Genomic DNA, 17,793 nt, shown 5'->3' with positions numbered 1-17,793 from the left:
CACCACCCCCTACAGGAGGGTTGCTTTTCAGACCGAAGGCCTGTGACCAGTGGTGTGCTCCAAGGAATGGTTCTGGGTCCACTACATTTTGTCGTTTGTACAAATGATGTGGATGTGAACATAGGAGGTATAGTTAGTAAGTTCGCAGATGGCACTAAAATTGGAGATGTAGTAGTCAGCGAAAGTTACCTCAAAGTACAACAGGTTTTTGATCAGATGGGTCAATAGGCAGAGGAGTGGCAGATGGAGTTTAAATTTAGATAAATGTGAGGTGCTGCATTTTGGAAAGGCAAAACAGGGCAGGACGTATACACTTAATGGTAAGGACCTGGGGAGAGTTGCTGAACAAAGAGACCCTGGAGTGCAGGTTCATAGTTCCTTGAAAGTGGATTCACGTGTGGATAGTACAATGAAGGTGGCTTTTGGTATGCTTTCCTTTATTGGTCAGAGCACTGCCCATAGGAGTTGGGAGGTCATGTTACAGTTGTACAGGACATTGGTCTGGCCACTTTTGGAATACCGTGTGCAATTATAGTCTGCTTCCTATAGGGCGTTGCAAAACTTGAAAGGGTTCAGAAAAGATTATAAGGATGTTGCCAGGGTTGGAGGATTTGAACTAAAGGGATAGGCTGAGGCTATATTCCCTGGAGCGTCAGAGCCTGAGCAGTGACCTTATCGAGGTTTATAAAATAATGATGGGCATGGACAGGGTAAATAGACAAGGTTTTTTTTCCCCAGGGTGGGCGAGTTCAGAACTAGAGGGCATAGGTTTAAGGTGAGAAGGAAAAAAAAGGACCTAAGGGGCAACCTTTGCACATAGAATTTGGTGCATATATGGAATGAGCTGCCAGAGGAAGTGGAGGAGGCTGGGACAACCGCAACATTCGAAAGGCATCTGGATGGCTATATGAATGGGAAGGGTTTAGAAGGATATGGGCCAAGTGCTGGCAAATCGGATTAGATGAGGTTAGGATATCTGGCTGGCATGGACAAGTTAGACTGCAGGGTCTGTTTCTATGTTGTACATCCTCATGACTATTTTGAGCCAGCCCCCTGCATTTCTGTGGCTGGGCCTTTATCCCGTCAGAGAGCGACGATCCCCATTCAGCTCCAGTTGGGAATGGCCAACAGGTTTCCAACCTGGAGCATGGGTGGTCATACATGAGGAATAGAGAATCAGATCTTTGAAAGTTGCCACTCAGGTGGATAGAGCTTGTAAGAAGGCCTATGGTGTATTAGCGTTCATTAGCAGAGGGATTGAATTCAAGAGTCATGAAGTGATGTTGCAACTGTACATGACTTTGGTGAGGCCACATTTGGAGTACTCTGTGCAGTTCTGGTCGCCTCACTTTAGGAAAGATGTGGAAGCTTTGGAGAGGGTGCAGAGAAGATTTACCAGGATGTTGCCTGGAATGGAGAGGAAGTCGTACGAGGATCGGTTGAGAGTTCTCGGCCTTTTCTCGTTGGAACGGCGAAGGATGAGGGGTGACTTGATAGAGGTTTATAAGATGATCAGAGGAATAGGTAGAGTAGACAGTCAGAAACTTTTTCCCCGGGCACAACCGAGTGTTACAAGGGGACATAAATTTACGGTGAAGGGTGGAAGGTATAGGGGAGATGTCAGGGGTGGGTTCTTTACCCAGAGAGTGGTGGGGGCATGGAATGCGCTGCCTGTGAGAGTGGTAGAGTCAGAATCTTTGGTGACCTTTAAGCGGCAATTGGATAGATACATGGATGGGTGCTTAAGCTAGGACAAATGTTCGGAACAACATCGTGGGCCGAAGGGCCTGTTCTGTGCTGTACTGTTCTATGTTCTATATAAACACAAGTTCATGCCAAAGTGATAATTAACGTGCTGACAACTCCACATTGAGTCCAGATCTTGTACCCTGGAGTGACTTGAGTTGATGTTTTCCATCTGAACTGAACTTGTTGTCCCACAGCCTGAAAGAGATGAAATAGATTATACAATAGATTTAATAGCAGTGTCAACAGCAGGGTGACTGAGGTTACTGTTTCAATCATAATTACTGACAAATATTAGCTAAAAGGAGTAACTGATGTAGATTTCGATTTTAGCAATTAATTCAAACATGAACATAAACCACTCACTCGATGCAAGCTAGACCAGTGCACTTCATTATGATTCGGCGGAGTGCTGGGACTGATTGATCAGTGAAGGAGTTGCATTCCAGATTCAGCCGTGTCAGTGTCCGGTTGGAACTAAGGGCTGAGGCAAGATCTTCAGTACAGGAATCTGAGAGACGGTTATCATCCAGCCTAGGGATCAGACACACAAGGAACAGAAATCAGGGTCTGGAATAAAGTTTTATTAATATTACTGTGACTGATACTATAATATAGTTTTTGATTAGTAACTGTACTAAAAGACTTGCCCACTTGTCACAATTCAGAGACAAATTTAATACTTTGCCATCTTTGAAGTACTTTTGACATGTAATCACCGCTGCACCATAGCAATTTCCACAAATGACAATTGTTCAGCTATCACTTTAAGAGGGAACCGGATGAATGAGCAAGAAACCAGGATGTACTACATGGAATAGTCTAACATGCAGTATGTCCAATGATTTCTCTGCAAAACAGTTAAGATAGCTAACTGCTGCTACCTAACCATTTCAATTTGGAGATTTCTCTGCTCGCCAGCATCTTTTTCAAAACTACAGTACCAATTGCCAGTCTTTACTTTCCGAGTTTACATTTTATTGTGTGTACCTCTTCCCAGAAGTGACTTAATAGGAGTGTAGCATGAATGAGTGTTGCTACTGAACGCTTTTTGGAAATGTTTCCCATATTTTTGCGAGGGGAAAGTAAGACTGCAGATGCTGCAGAGTCAGAGTTGAAAATTGTCACGCTGGAAAAGCACAGCAGGTTAGGCACCATCCAAGGAGCAGGAATGTCAACGTTTCAGGCATTTGCCATTCGTCAGGAATGACTGCCCCTCATGGTACCAGTAAAACATGATAGAGACTGCTGTTAACTGAAGACAACCCAGTTTTACTAAGATGGATGTGAGAAGTACAAAATAGAGAGCCATTATTTAGGCCACTGGTTTAATATCCAGAGGACGACACTCTCTCAAACTAATCTCGCTGCAGAAATATTCTGACCTATGGTTATACAATATTGTGTGGCATGGTGGCTCAGTGGTTAGCACTGCTGCCTCAGTGCCAGGGACCCAGGTTCGATTCCGACCTCGGGCGACTGTCTGTATAGAGTTTGCACATTCTCCCCGTGTCTGCATGGGTTTCCTCTGGGTGCTCTGGTTTCCTCCCACAATTCAAAGATATGCAGGTCAGATGAAGTGGCCATGCTAAAATTGTCCAGTGTTAGGTGCATTAGTTGGGGTAAATATAGGTTAGGGGAGCATGTCTAAGTGGGTTACTCTTCAGAGGGTCGGTGTGGACTTGTTGGGCCAAATGGCCTGTTTCCATATTGTAGGGAATCTAATCTATACTGAGTACTTACTTTCTTCATTTCTCAGCTTGTAACTAAGCATTGTACCTAAGTAACTTTTTATAAGTTGGCACTTACAGTGCCATCTTATGTATACTTTTCACAGTATTCATTTCAGTACATGTGACAATCAATCTAATTAAAATCAGAGTGAGAGAGTTATACAGCCCAGAAACACAGACCCTTTGATCCAATATGGGCGACATGGGCTAATCAGATCTAGCCCATTTGCCAACATTTGGCCCATATCCCTCTAAACTCTTCCTATTCACGTACCATCCAGATGTCTTTTAAACGTTCCGATTTACCTGCCTCCACCAGCTCCTCTGGCAGTTTGTTCCATGCACGTACCACCTTCTGTGTGAAAACGTTATCCGTCAGGCCCCTTTTAAATCTTTCCCCTCTCACCTTAAACCTATTTCCTCTGGTTTTTGACTCCCCTATCTTGCGAAGACCTTGGCTATTCACCCTATCCATGCCCCTCTTGATTTTCTACAACTTTGTAAGATCAACCTTCTGACCCCAATGCTCCTATTCAGCCTCTCCCTATAGCTCAAAGCTTTCAATCCCAACAACATCCTTGAAAGGATTCAGAAAATATTTATGGTTCTTTCCCTATAGCAGGGAGCCTAGAACTGAATGCAATATTCCAAAAGTGGCCTAAGAAATATCCCACATAGCTTCAGCTTGACATCCTAACTCCTACACTTGTTACAACATGGCAGTAAACCCTTCTGCTAATTTAATCACCTCACCTCGTAATCTGTTAAAATATGAGTACAGAACTATACAAATTCCACTATTTAAAGAAAAAAATATCAAATTCATTCTTTAAGTTCAAAACAGACCATTAAGCAACAACTTTTGATAACTCTAAGCTTCCATTCTCTTAAACATTGGTTACCTACCTCCCACTGTATGACAACATACTGATCTGATAAAGCCCCGATTAAACTTACAGCAAATCAATTTTAGAAAACCAGTCAGTGGCGTGGATCTTCCTGTTTGTATATCTCCCCGGGTCACCTTGGGCATTCTGCTGCAAAGATGTTTCATATGAGAAAGGTACTTTTTAGAGAGAGAGTGTTTGCGGGCAGTCAGGGGCAGAAGGTGCTTTTTCTCTGGCTAACTGTCCAAAATGCCTCCTTTTTATACCCCAAAACATTGCATCATCTCATTGGTGCCCAAGCAGTAACATTCAAATTCAATTGGGTTTTAGTATCTTGGGGCACAGTTTTAACTGATTGGTTCAATTCGAAATGCTGTGAAAACAGCGAGGTACCTAGGTTACTGCCAAAAATGTTACATCTTTTAATTTTCTGGTACACACTGTGACATGACTGGTGTTTGCCAGCTTTCACTCTAAGGTACAGTGCACACCTTTAACTTCATAACATACTTAAGGTACTGCCCAATAAAAGCAAGCGTTCCAAATGTCTTCTTCACTATCCTGTCCAACTCTAACTCCACCTTCAAGGAACTATGAACCTGTACCCCTAGGTCTCTGTTCAGTTACACTCTCCAAAATCCTACCATTGTGCGTATAAGTCATGCGCTGATTTGCCTTAACAAATGCAATACCTCACATTTATCTAAACTAAACTCCACCTGCTACCCCTCTGCCCATTGGTTCATGTATTCTTAGATAAACGTTCTTCACTGTTTACTACACCACCTATTTTGGTGCTATCTGCAAACTTACTAACCAAACCTCCAAAACTCATATCCAAATCATTTGTATAAATGACAAAAGACAATGGACCCAGCACCTGATTAGCAAGTTTGCAGATGACACTAAGATTGGTGGAGTAGCAGATCGTGAAGAGGACTGTCAGAGAACGCAGCAGAATACAGATAGATTGGAGAGCTGGGCAGAGAAATGGCAGATAGAGTTCAATCCAGGCAAACGCCTGGTGATGCATTTTGGAAAATCCAAATTCAAGAGCAAACTATACAGTAAATATAAAGCCCTGGGGAAAATTGATGTACAGAGAGACCAGAGTGTTCATGCCCATTGTACCCTGAAGGTGGCAACACAGGTCAATAGTGGTCAAGGAGGCATACGGCATGCCTTCCTTCAGTGGATGGGGTATCAAGTACAAAAGATCATGTTATAGTTATACAGGACTTTGGTTCAGCCACATTAGAAATACTGCACACAGTTATGGTTGCCAAATTACCAAAAGGATGTGGATGCTTTGCAGAGGGTGCAAGAGGTTCACCAGGTTGTTGCCTGGTATGGAGGGTGCTAGCTCCAAAGAGAGCTGGAGTAGATTAGGATTATTTTCATTCGAAAGATAGAGGTTGGGGGGGGGGGGGGGGAGACTTGATTGAGGTCTACAAACTTACGAGGGGTATAGACAGGGTGGATAGCAAGAAACTTTCTCCCCCAGAATGGGGGACTTAATTACTAGGAGTCAAGTTCAAGGTGAGAGGGGAAATGTTTAAGGGAGATATGTGTAGAAAGTCCTTTACTTGGAGGGTGGTGGGTGCCTGGAATGCATTGCTAGTGGAGGTGGTAGAGGTGGGCACATTAGCATCATTTAAGATGTATCCAGACAGATACATGAATAGGCATGGAGCAGAGGGATTCATATCCTTAGAAAATAAGTAAGTAACAGGTTTAGATAGAGGATCTGGATCAGCACAGGCTTGGAGGGCTGAAAGGCCTGTTCCTGTTCTGTAATTTTCTTCGTTCTTTATTCAATCCTTGTAGTAAACTACTCATCACAAAAAACAACCAATCAGTCCAAAAGACTATGATCTACCACCACCCTCCATCTACTTTCAAATTAAGTTGGCTAGTGCATTCTGTATTCAACATGATCTAATCCTGTCTACCACATGGAATCTTGTCAAATGGCTTGCTCACAAGCCATTATACTGTAGGTGGTGTCTACCTTTATCAAGCTTCTTTGTCACCTCTTCAAAAACTCAAACAAGTTAGTGAGACATGATCTCCCACACACAAAGCCACGTTGACTATCCCTAATCAGGCCTATCTTTCCAAATGCATGTAAATCCTGTCCCTCAGGATCCCCTCCAACAACTTAGCCATCACTGACATCAACCTCACTGATCTACAGTTCCCTGGGCTTTCTTCCCACCTTTCTTAAATAATGGACCACATTAGCCACTCTCCAAATCTTCTGGAATCTCTGATTGACACTCAAGCATTTATGGCTGACGAAACAAAGAACATTTTGAAAATTATTTTTCTTGCTGTTGGTGAAGCTATCTTTATATCAAAAGCCTTGCTTTATTTTTCTAAACCCCATCAGGAGACACCTTTTTTGTACACGCCCACAGATGCGATCAGATCCTGGTCCTCAAAGTCACCTCCAAATTCTCTCCAGCTATATATTTCTTCACATCCTTAATTAACTTCTACTCTACTCAGTACATTGCTACTAAGACTTCCCGATCATGTGGACTTCTGCTGCTGGCGCTTTTTCAGGTTTTTCCTATACTTCTTGTCCTTGTTAAGCTACAGCCTCTGCCTTTCTAGATTGCAACTGGTTGACCTTCTCTACCTATTGATAGGATTTATTTCAACAGATCTCTTTCAAGGCATCATTTGGATGCACACTCTTACCTCCACATTATATTCCCAATTCACAAGCCCAACCTACTGACCCTCATCCATACATTCATCCAGTTTTCATATTTTCCAGTGGACTTTCCTGCTTCACTTATAATAGTTACCTTGCTCCCTTGAATAGCTCTTCAGTTGATCATTTGACTTTCGTAACTCCCTTTTAATTGTTATCCTTTGGGATCGATGGACTCATTGACAAAGAACTAATGCCTCCATCATCAGACAAACTGCAAATTTGTTTTTGCATTCAAGCAATGAGGGTCACTGGATGGGCCAGAATTTGTTGCTCATACCAAATTGCCGAGAGGACAGTTAAGAGTCAACTACATTGCTGTGGGTTGAGAGATACATATAGGCCACACCAGAAGAGAACAACTGTTTCCTTCCCAAAAAGGACGGTCAGAAAAACCCATCTGGCTCACCAACAATAACGGTTTCCTAAAAACTGAATGGATTGCGGATGCCGTAAACCAGAAACAAAAACACAACAAATGCTGGAGAAACTCAGCAGGTCTGGCATCATCGGTTGAGAGAAATCAGATTTAAATGTTTTGAGTCAAATGACCCTTCCTCAGAACTGAAGGCAACTAGGAAAATATCAGTTTATAATTGTGGTTTCTTAGTCATCATTAAACTCTTAATTTCAGATTTTTATTCAATTTAAGGTCCACCATTTGCCACGGCACCAATTGGACCCAGGTCCCAGTCTCTCTGGATAATTAGTCTAGTAATACCAATAGGCAATACCCCCCCAGTTGTGACAGTTTGATCCTCACAGTTGTGCAACAATTAAAACGAGAGGGGTAACTAGTACCTTACCATTTTCTATAACATCTGCAGAAATTTGTAATCAATACCAAACAACCTTTAAGCATATACCTAAACAGTTTGTTCCCATGCTGTACTTTCTCTCATTTGTACAGCATGGAAACAGATGCTTCAGTCAAACCCATACACGTCAACCAGATATTCTAAATTCATTTGGTACCATTTCCCAGCATTTGGCCTATTTCCCTTTCAACCCTTCTTATGCATGTACCATCTGGATGCCTTTTAAAGCCGTGTAATAGTAACAGCCTCCATTCCTTTCTATGGCAACTCATTCTATACACGTACCACCCTCTGTCTGAAAAGGTTTGCTGCTCCAGGGAAATTAGCTCCAGCCTATTCAGCCTCTCGCTACAGCTCAAATCCTCCAATCCCAGCAAAATCTTTTCTGAGCCCTTTTAAGTTTAACATCTTTCCTTCTCTGGGCTTCTCCAATCTTTAATATCCTCACTCTGCAAATTAATCCTAACGCGCTGATTCGGAGCACATCTAACCCACTTTTGTGCAACCAATAATTGACAGTTTGGTTGACCTGCCAAAATGTGAGGAACCATGTTGTATATTACTGCATAGCTTCTTTCAGACATCCCGTTGCTGACAAGGCTTTCAGCTGCTGTTTATCATACCTATTGTGTTTATATTCACACGCATACCACGGAATTAATCATTAGCAAATCTCTCCATAGCAGTGAGACATTTTGTCAGTGACTCATATCAGGTCCTACTTAGGTTTCCTTAGCCACAATCATCTTACCTTTACTATGTATTATTGTAGACTGGCAATTTGTTTACCAAATCTAAATATCTTGAAGGTTGCGAATCTTTGAATTCTTTCCAACAGAGGGCTATTGAGTGCGTTTGCCCCAGCCTTCAAAACTTCCAGCCCGCTCGCTCGCTCCAGCTCTACTCTTGTCTCAGTAGCCTTACTCACTACCGTCACTGCCCTGCTTGCTGCTCTTTCAGTCAGATGCTACTTCACGGCCGTATTTGCAACACGTTAGGGAAACCGTCAGCATGGCGGCTGAGTGGTTTGCAATGCTGCCTCACAGAACCAGGGACTCCGATTTAATTCCACCAGCAAATTCTGCACATTCTCCCCATGGTCTGCAATGGGTTTCTCCCAGGTGCTCCAGTTTCCTCCAACAGTCCAAGGCTGTGCAGGTTAGGTCGACTGGCCATGCTAAATTGCCCACAGTGTCCAGGCTCAGTGGATTAGCCACGGAAATGCAAGGTTACAGGGGTAGGGTTGTGGAAATGGGTGGGATACTCTTTGGTGGGTCAGTGAAGACTCGATGGGCTGAATGGCCTGCTTCCAAACTGGAGGGATTCTATGATTCAGTCTGTGGTTGTAACTCTTCCAGGGACAGGGTGAGGTTTCTGATTGGGTGGCTACATGAGTAAATTTCCCTGGTCAATCTTCCCACTTTTGGTGTGAATCCTCCATCCACACCCCTGTGTATTTTGAGTGCTGTTGAGCTTATTGACCTCCATTGGCTCCTGATTAAGCAATATTCAATTTAAAGTCTTTTGTTTTAGTATTAGTTCCCATCGCAGTCTTACCCCCCTGTTTCACTGTAATCCCTCTAGCCCTACTATTTTCGGTGATACCTAACTTGGACCAAGCTTTTGATCACTGGACATAATTCAGTTCTGTGTCACTTGATTTTCCAAAGCTCCTGGGACCTTCCATGACACTAAAACATGCAAAATTAACAGTCATTTGATCAATTCCCCTCCCAGCCACCTCTGTGGAGGTTCCTGTCTCTTAGAAAACAACGCGCTTGATGTATTTTGGAGGCCACAAATATTTCAGCAGAAGCTGGTGATTGTCTCATTGTTCAGGTGAAGCGCACTTTGATTTTAATATTGTGTTGTAACTCACCTGCACCTCTTCAAAACAGAATGCCATAACACCATTTACGTTCACCAGGGGGAACATACGGGTTGTCAGTTTAAGGTGCTTCTTGAACATCAGCCACTCAACACTGTCAGCCTTGAGTTTTTGAGCTGAGGTATCTGGACAGACATTGAACCCACAGCCTTCTGACTCAGAGCATTAATGCTATCATGGGTCCATCATAGGGACACTCTGAATTCAATTATGACCGATTGCGAGCTCTGACAAATACCAGTTAGTGAAAACAGTTAAACACAGTCATGGCGCTTACCGCAGTTTTTGAATTTTGCATTTTGCATTCTGCAGAGCTGCAGACAGAAGCTTCACTCCTGAATCACGCACTTTATTGTGGCCCAAGTCCAACTCGATCAATGAACAGTTTGAACTGAGAGCGAAGGTGAGATACTTCATGCTTGCATTTGAGATCCCATTCTCACAGAGCCTGCAGACCAGACAGTGGTAAGGGTATATATAAAATGCAAAAAGAGACATCCATAATTCTCCCAGCAATGAAACTATTACTGTTGTACAGAGCACATTTGGAGATGAAGTGTGGGGCAGTGACAGCGCAGGAGCAGAGAAGGATGGGCCAGTGAATTAAAGCTACAGGCCAGTGTGCCATTATGGACTCACCTCTGGGCCATTCTGGATATGACTGGGTTAGAGCTGGCAGGAGAAAGTGAGGACTGCAGATACTGGAGATCAGAGTCGAAAAGCCCAGCCAATCAGGTAGCATCTGAGGAGCAGGTGAATCGATGTTTTAAGCATGAGCTCTTCATTAGGAATTAGTTCATTCCTGATGAAGAGCTCATGCTCAAACCGTCAATTTGTCTGCTGCTCGGACGACGCCGGACTGGCAGTGCTTTTCCAGCACCACATATGTCGACTGGTTAGAGGTGGTGACCAATATTTGTTCACAGAGCAACGTGAAATCAATTAAACATTTTAAAGGATCTATCAATGCACCTCATCTGGAGTGGAGTGGAATGTTTCCGCCAGCAGATGGATTCCAGGAGTTCCGAATGGGGAAGGGTTCTGAGCCTGCACACATTCATCAGTTTCTGGCAACTCTCTCAAAACTATCCACCATCTTTGAGACATCAGAAATGCTGCTGACACTGGTTTCCCTGGAAAGGAATTGCCCTACATAAGGGCTGGCTGCTGTTTCATTTCTGATGGTGGAGTTGTCTGTGTCAATGCAGGAGGACCTATTGTTGATCCTATAACTTTAATTGTCCAAATACCTTACGTAAGTCAACCGGATACATAATTAGCTTAACGGCAGGAGACAGAGGTGACGGAGGATTGCTTTTCAGACTGGAGGCCTGTCACCAGCGGTACACCACAGGGATTGGTTCTGGGTCCCCTTTTGCTTATCACAATGATTTGGATGAGAGTGTGTAGAAGGCATGGTTAGCAAGTTTGCCGATTAAACCAAAATTGGTGGCATAGTAGACACTGAAGAAGGTTTTCTATAATTACAAAGGAATCTTAATCAAATGGCAGTAAAATGGCAGATGGAGTTCAAGCTGGATAAATGTGAGCTCTTGCATCTTGATACAACAAAGGTAGGGCTTAGACAGATAATGGTAAGGCCTTGGGATAGTGCTGTAGAACAGGGGGACTGTGGGGTTCAGGTACATAATTCTCTGAAGTTTGCGTAAGGCATTTGACACGCTTGCCTTCATTGCTCCATCTTTTGAAGATAGGAGTTCAGAAATCATGTTGAGAGCGTACAGTAAACTGGTGAGGCCTCTTCTGGAACATTGTGTCCAGTTCTGGTCACGCAGTTATTAACCTGGAGAGGGTTCAGAAGAGAATTACTAGGATCTTGTCAGCTATAGGTGGTTGTTTTGGTCTTTTTACATCGAGGATCTGGATTGGCACAGGCTTGGAGGGCCGAAGGGCTTGTTCCTGTGCTATAATTTCATTGTTCTTCGTTCTTTGAATGAAAACGAAAGGTTGAAAGGTGACCTTACAGAAATTTATAAAGTATTGTGGGGTACAGATAGAGTTAATGGTAGCTGCCTTTTCCCTAGGATAGGAGATGTCAAGACGAGGAGGCACATCTTTAACTTGAGAGGAGAGAGATTTTAAAAAAGGCACAAAGGGCATTTTTTTTTATTTTTTTTTTTACACAGGTGGTTCATGTGTGGAATTAGGAAGTGGTGGATGTGGGTAAAAATCTAAATGTCTTTCAAATGTTGTAAAAGTAGATGAATAGGCAAGGTTTGGAGGGATATGGGCCAAATGCAAGCAGATGGGACAAGTTCAGTTTGGGATTATGCTCAGCATGGACTGGTTGAACCGAAGGGTCTGTTTCTATGCTGTATGACTCCATAACTTTATTTAACTGGGAATCTTGGAGACAGTCACTTAACGTGCTGCCTCTGCAACAGTAATTTCTAAGGTATGAGACTAGACATTCTATGCTCTTGTTTAATCTCAATGTTGGAATAAGAAATAAAACATGGCTCTCAAAGTGCTAATTATGAACACAACTACTGGTAACATTATAGCCTGCATTAACAGTAATCACGCTGTTGTTGAACATTGCATAGTGCTTATTATGAGCACTCCGACTGATAATAAAAATAATGGACTGTTTCTCAATCTCAAATAGAATCTCAGATTGGTACTTACCACAATTTCTGTACTTGACAGTTAGGATTGGCTAGAGCTTCACACAGTGCTTTTACTCCTGAATCCTCCAGTTTATTATAACCCAGGTTTAGAACGGTCAGTGCCGGGCTTGCACGGAGCGCTGAAGCCAGATCTGCAGCACAAGCCGATGTGAGACCAACTTCTTTCAGCCTGGCAAGCAGAACGACAGATCGTTTAAATGAGCATCCCAAAGCTTATTAATATCACTGCTACTGATCCTTCTTAAGGATATGCATTATACTACCAACAACATAGCATGAATCAAAACAATTACTAATGTGAAGTTCTGCATTTCAGAAAGGCAATTCAGGGCAGGACTTATGGGTAAAGGTCCTAAGGAATGTTGTTGAACAAAGATCTTGGAATGCAGGTTCACTGTTCCTCACTTCCTGATGAAGTGCTTTTGCCCGAAACATCGATTTTCCTGCTCCTTGGATGCTGACTGACCTGCTGTGCTTTTCCAGTACCACACTCTTGGCTCTAATCTCCAGCATCTGCCGTACTTCATTTTATCCAGGATGGTAGTTAGGAAAACTGTGTGCAATTCTGGTCTCCCTCCCTATAGGGAGGATGAAGGCATTGTGAAACTTGAAAGGGTTCAGAAACTATTTACAAGGATGTTGCCAGGGATGAAGGATTTAAGTGATATGGAGAGGCTAAATAGGTTGAGGCTGTTTTCCCTAGAGCTTTAGAAGTTAAAGGGTGACCTTACAGAGGTTTATAAAATCGAGGAGGGCATGGACAGGATAAATAGACAAGGTCTTTTCCTCTGGGGTGGGGGAGTCCAGAGCTGGACAGCATAGGTTTAGGGTGAGGTGGGGGAAGACTTTAAAGGAATCTAAGGGGCAACCTTTTCATGCAGACGGTGGTGTGTGTATGGAAGGAGCTGCCAGAGGAAGTGGTGGAGGCTGGTACAATTATGACATTTAAAAGGCATTTGGATGGGTACGTGAATAGCAAGAGTTTAAAGGGATATGGGCCAAGTGCTGGAAAATGGGACGAGATTAGGTTAGGATATCCGGTCAGCATGAATGGGTTGGACTGAAGGGTCTCTTTTCAGAAAAATCATAGAATCCCCACAGTGTGGTAACATGCCATTTGACTCAACAAGTCCACACTGATCCTCCAAAGAGTAACCCACCCAGAACCATTCTGCTACCCTCTTACTCTAAGTTTCCCCTGACTAATTCACCTAACCTACATATCCACGAACACTGCCAGCATAGCCTATTCAACTGATCTACACACCTTTAAACTGAGAGGGGATACCAGAGTATCCAAAGGAAACCCATGCAGACACGGGGAGAATGCGCAAACTCCACACAGTTGCCCAAGGCTTGAATTGAACCTGGGTGCCTGGCGCTGTGAGGCAGCAGTGCTAACCACTGAGCCGCCATGCCACCGTGCTATACATCTGTGACACTATGTAACATTTATTAATAACAATGTTGTGTGTATTCATTACATTCATAAAAAAAGTGACAAGTGTCTAGTTACAAGAACTTCAATCTATCACAATTAGGTACTTACACCAATTCCTGTATTTTACTGTCCGAGTTCCCCAAGGGTACAGACAGGAGTCTCACTCCTGAATCTCCCAGTTTGTTATTACTCAGGTCCAGATTTGTCAGTGATCGGTTTGTAGTGAGAACAGAGACAAGATCCTCAACACAAGAAGCTGAGAGACCATCATCAGCCAATCTGGAATTGAAAGACAGTGTGGATCGGGATCAGTCCCAGTGCTTGTTAATATTACTATTATTGAAAGGCACAATAGGTAGAGTGTCAGACAACGAGTTATTACTAACAGTCTCTCTCAGTTTGGTACTTACTGCAGTTTCTGTATTGTACAGTCAGGGTTCCTCAGAGCGACACACAGTAACTTCACTCCAGAATCACCCAGCTCATTATTACTCAGATTCAGCACATTCAGTGACCTGTTTATACTGAGTGCAAATGAGAGCTCTCCGGCACAACAATCTGTCAGACTGTTTTCCTCCAGGCTGAAGAGAAAAGGAGAGAGGCAGAAGGGTGTTTGGGGGCGGTGACCGTGAAGGAGATAGTGCAGTAGACAAAAGAAAAATAGCAACAATGAGTGTAACTTCTCCAGATCTATTGAAACCACATTATGCTGTTAACAATGTATCTGAATTAACACAGCACAAGTAACAAAACAGCACAAATTGAAATAAATATACAAAGATCGGATAACCATTACTGAAAAATGACTGCAAGGTGAAAAAGACTGGGACCGGAACATTCAAGGGTACAAGACATTTTGTAAAGACAGCAAGCTAATAAAGGTGAAAGGGCAGATCTGTTAATTATGGGATGATATTGCTACAATGGAAAGAGATGATCTTTGTTTTGGAAGTGATAATTTTAGGCTTAATCTTATAAGGAGAAAGTGAGCACCCGCTCCTCCATACTCACCTCCATCCAAAGCCCCAAAGGATCATTCCACATCCGACAGAAATTGACCTGCACCTCCACTAATGCCATCTGCTATATCGGTTGCACTCTATGTGGTCTCCTCTACATCGGGAAGACAGGGTGCCAACTTGCGGGTCATTTCAGAGAACATCTCTGGGACACCCGCACCAACCACCAAAGTCCCTCAGCCTGAACACTTCAACTCCCCCTCCCACTCCACCAAGGACATGCAGGTCCTGGACCTCCTCCATTGCCAAACTCTAACCACCTGACATCTGGGAGAAAGAACTCATCTTTTGTCTCAGGACCCTTCAACCACACAGGATTAATGTGGATTACTAGTTTCCTCATTTCCCCTTCCTCCAACCTTATCCCAGTCCAAAGCCTCCAACACCGTATCGCCCTCTTGACCTGTCCATCGTCTTTCCCATTGATCCGCTCCATCCTCATCTCTGATCTATCACCTTTTCCTCCACCTTCATCTACCTATTACATTCTCAGCTATCCTCCCCACCCCTCTCCCATTTATCTCTCAACCCCACCGGCCCACAAGCCTCATTCTTGATGAAGGGCTTATGCCTGAAACGTTGATTCTCCTACTTCTCGGATGCTGCCCGACCTGTTGAGCTTTTGCAGCACCACACTCAAACCAAATCTTATAAAGGGTAGAACAATGTTTAGGGGAAGACAGTGGCCTAGTAGTGTAGGCACTGGACCAGCACTTGGACCAGGCACTGGCTAATGTTCTGGGGTCATGGGGTTCACCAACAGCCTTAAATGGAAGGAAATGTGCTGGCCTAGCCTACATGTGACTCCAGACCCACAGCAATGTTGTTGATCCTTTGATCTCTTTTCCAAAGACTCCAATAAACTAAGCACAGATAAAGACAAAACCTATAGATGGCTCTACGCAGATTTCCAAAAGATATCAGACAAGGCAAAAGGTTAAAACGCGACATGACAGATTGTTGTTGTATATTAGCATGCGTAGAGAATTGCTTATGATTCAGCAAAAAGTAGGCATTAAGCATCATTGCCTAATGGTCGGGACAATGTGATAAACTGATTTTGACTTGCATTCATAATTTAGATGTAGGAATCAAACACATAGAGATTTGTAGCTAAGTAAGTTGGTAAGAGACAGAAGTAATTTGCAAAGGCAGGTTCATAAGGCAAAAACGTTGGCAGATGGAGTGTAATGTGGGTAACCATGAAGAATAAATACTTAAGTGGAGAGAAACTACAGAACTCTGACATAATAAAGTTTAGAGAGTCTCTTAACACAAATCACAAAACGGTAGAGCGTAGGAACAGCAAGTGATTAAGATGGCAAATGGTACGTTGTTTATTATAAGGGGAATGGATAAGAGAAGTAGAAACATTATGCTACACTTGTACATTGCATTGGTGAGAAAACATCTGAAGTAATAGTTCTCTTATTTATGAAAGGATGTAAATACTTCAGAAACCTTTCAGAGAAGGTTCACTTCTCAAATAAGGTTCACTTGACTGAAAGGCTGGGCCTATATCCATTGGAGGTTATAATAACCAAAGGCGACCTTATTGAAACATATTATACCCTGAGGAAACTGATAAGTTGTGCGCTAAAGGGATGTGCCTCCTTGTGGAAAAATGCATACAGATTAAAAATTAGGGGCCTCTAGTTTAGGATGGAAGTCAGGAATTTTGTTTCTCTCAGAGGCTCATGATTCTTTGGAACGAACTTCCTCAGGAAGCATTGGAGGAAATAAGAGTGAATATTTTTGAGGCAGAGGTAAATGAATCTCGATTGACTAGGGAGACACAGATTATTAGAGGGTAGGATGAAATGTGGAGTTGAAAGCACAAACAGATCAGTCATACTCTTACTGAATGGTGGGCAGGCTTGATGAGCCTAATGGATGACTCTGGCTCCTAATTCATGGGTTTGCATGTATGGTTACTGTGCACTTTGTCCAGCATCCAGTTCTTAGTAAACAATTCCAAATAATCTTTCACTTACCCCAGTTCTTGTATTTTACAGTCTGGCTTCCTCAGAACTACAGACAGTAGTTTCATTCCTGAATCTCCAAGTTCATTAAAACTCAGTCTAAAAACAAGAGTCATAAACAAGTTAAATCAAAACTTGAATAAAACTTAACAGCAATATACTGCAGATGCTGGATATCTGAATTGCTGGAGAAGCTCAGCAGGTCGAGCAGCATCCATGGAGAGCTTGAGGGAGAGCACCCGAGCGCGAGACAGCGAGAGACAGCATGAGAGAATGGGAGTGCGAGTCAGTGCGGGACAGAGTGCACGAGAGTGTAAGCAAGTTAACATTTCAAATCCAGTATGACACTTCTTCAGAAGTGTAGTATTTGTTTGTCATGAATGTTGCCAACCATATCAAAGCGAGTTCAAAAGATAATGATAACATTTCCTGTCACTGGCAAACAATATTGCTCCATACAACTACCTATATATTTAAAAAAACACCATCACTTATGCGTTTTTTCAAATCCTTTGAATAGCCCTCAGCCTAGTTCGATTTGATGATCAAAATTAATATACTAAAACTTAGCATGTAAATACTTCCATGTTGGAGGAATTTTGCAATTCTTCTTTTCTATAAGTCAGATGATTTTACAATGGACCAAAATATTCTGAAACGTTCGCAAAGATCCATTTTAGATTCTCCCACCCGAGGGAATTAGTAGCTGATTCTTTTATTATTCATCACAAAATTACTAATTAGAATTATAGAATTGTACTGTACTGCACATTCAACTGTGTCTGTACCAGCTCCTGAAAGAGCTATCCAGCTAGTCACATTCTGCAACCAAATTCTGTAGCCTCTAAATGAATCACTTTCAAATATATATAGAGTCTCTTTTCGATCCTCCTATGGAATCTGTCT

At 42.8% G+C, this 17,793-nt stretch overlaps 1 protein-coding gene across 7 annotated transcripts in view; it reads right to left on the bottom strand.

The window, feature by feature from the left end:
- Window positions 1-1,747: 1,747 nt before the first annotated feature.
- LOC122543205 (NACHT, LRR and PYD domains-containing protein 3-like) overlaps window positions 1,748-17,793 on the bottom strand; it is a 60,240-nt gene continuing 44,194 nt past the window's right edge. For all 7 annotated transcript variants that reach the window (XM_043681653.1, XM_043681652.1, XM_043681655.1 and 4 more), the window contains 7 exons: window positions 16,900-16,986; window positions 14,297-14,467; window positions 13,995-14,165; window positions 12,444-12,614; window positions 10,072-10,242; window positions 2,113-2,280; window positions 1,748-1,944 (listed from right to left, as the gene is read on the bottom strand). In XM_043681653.1, coding sequence (XP_043537588.1) covers window positions 1,848-1,944; window positions 2,113-2,280; window positions 10,072-10,242; window positions 12,444-12,614; window positions 13,995-14,165; window positions 14,297-14,467; window positions 16,900-16,986 — 1,036 coding nt within the window. In that variant the 3' untranslated portion in view covers window positions 1,748-1,847. The remainder of the gene's footprint in view (window positions 1,945-2,112; window positions 2,281-10,071; window positions 10,243-12,443; window positions 12,615-13,994; window positions 14,166-14,296; window positions 14,468-16,899; window positions 16,987-17,793) is intronic.

Source organism: Chiloscyllium plagiosum, chromosome 42, assembly GCF_004010195.1.
Source record: "Chiloscyllium plagiosum isolate BGI_BamShark_2017 chromosome 42, ASM401019v2, whole genome shotgun sequence".
In the NCBI taxonomy this organism is placed as follows: domain Eukaryota; kingdom Metazoa; phylum Chordata; class Chondrichthyes; order Orectolobiformes; family Hemiscylliidae; genus Chiloscyllium; species Chiloscyllium plagiosum.
Note: the sequence above shows the minus strand (reverse complement) of the source record. Positions and strands in the feature narration are given on the sequence as shown.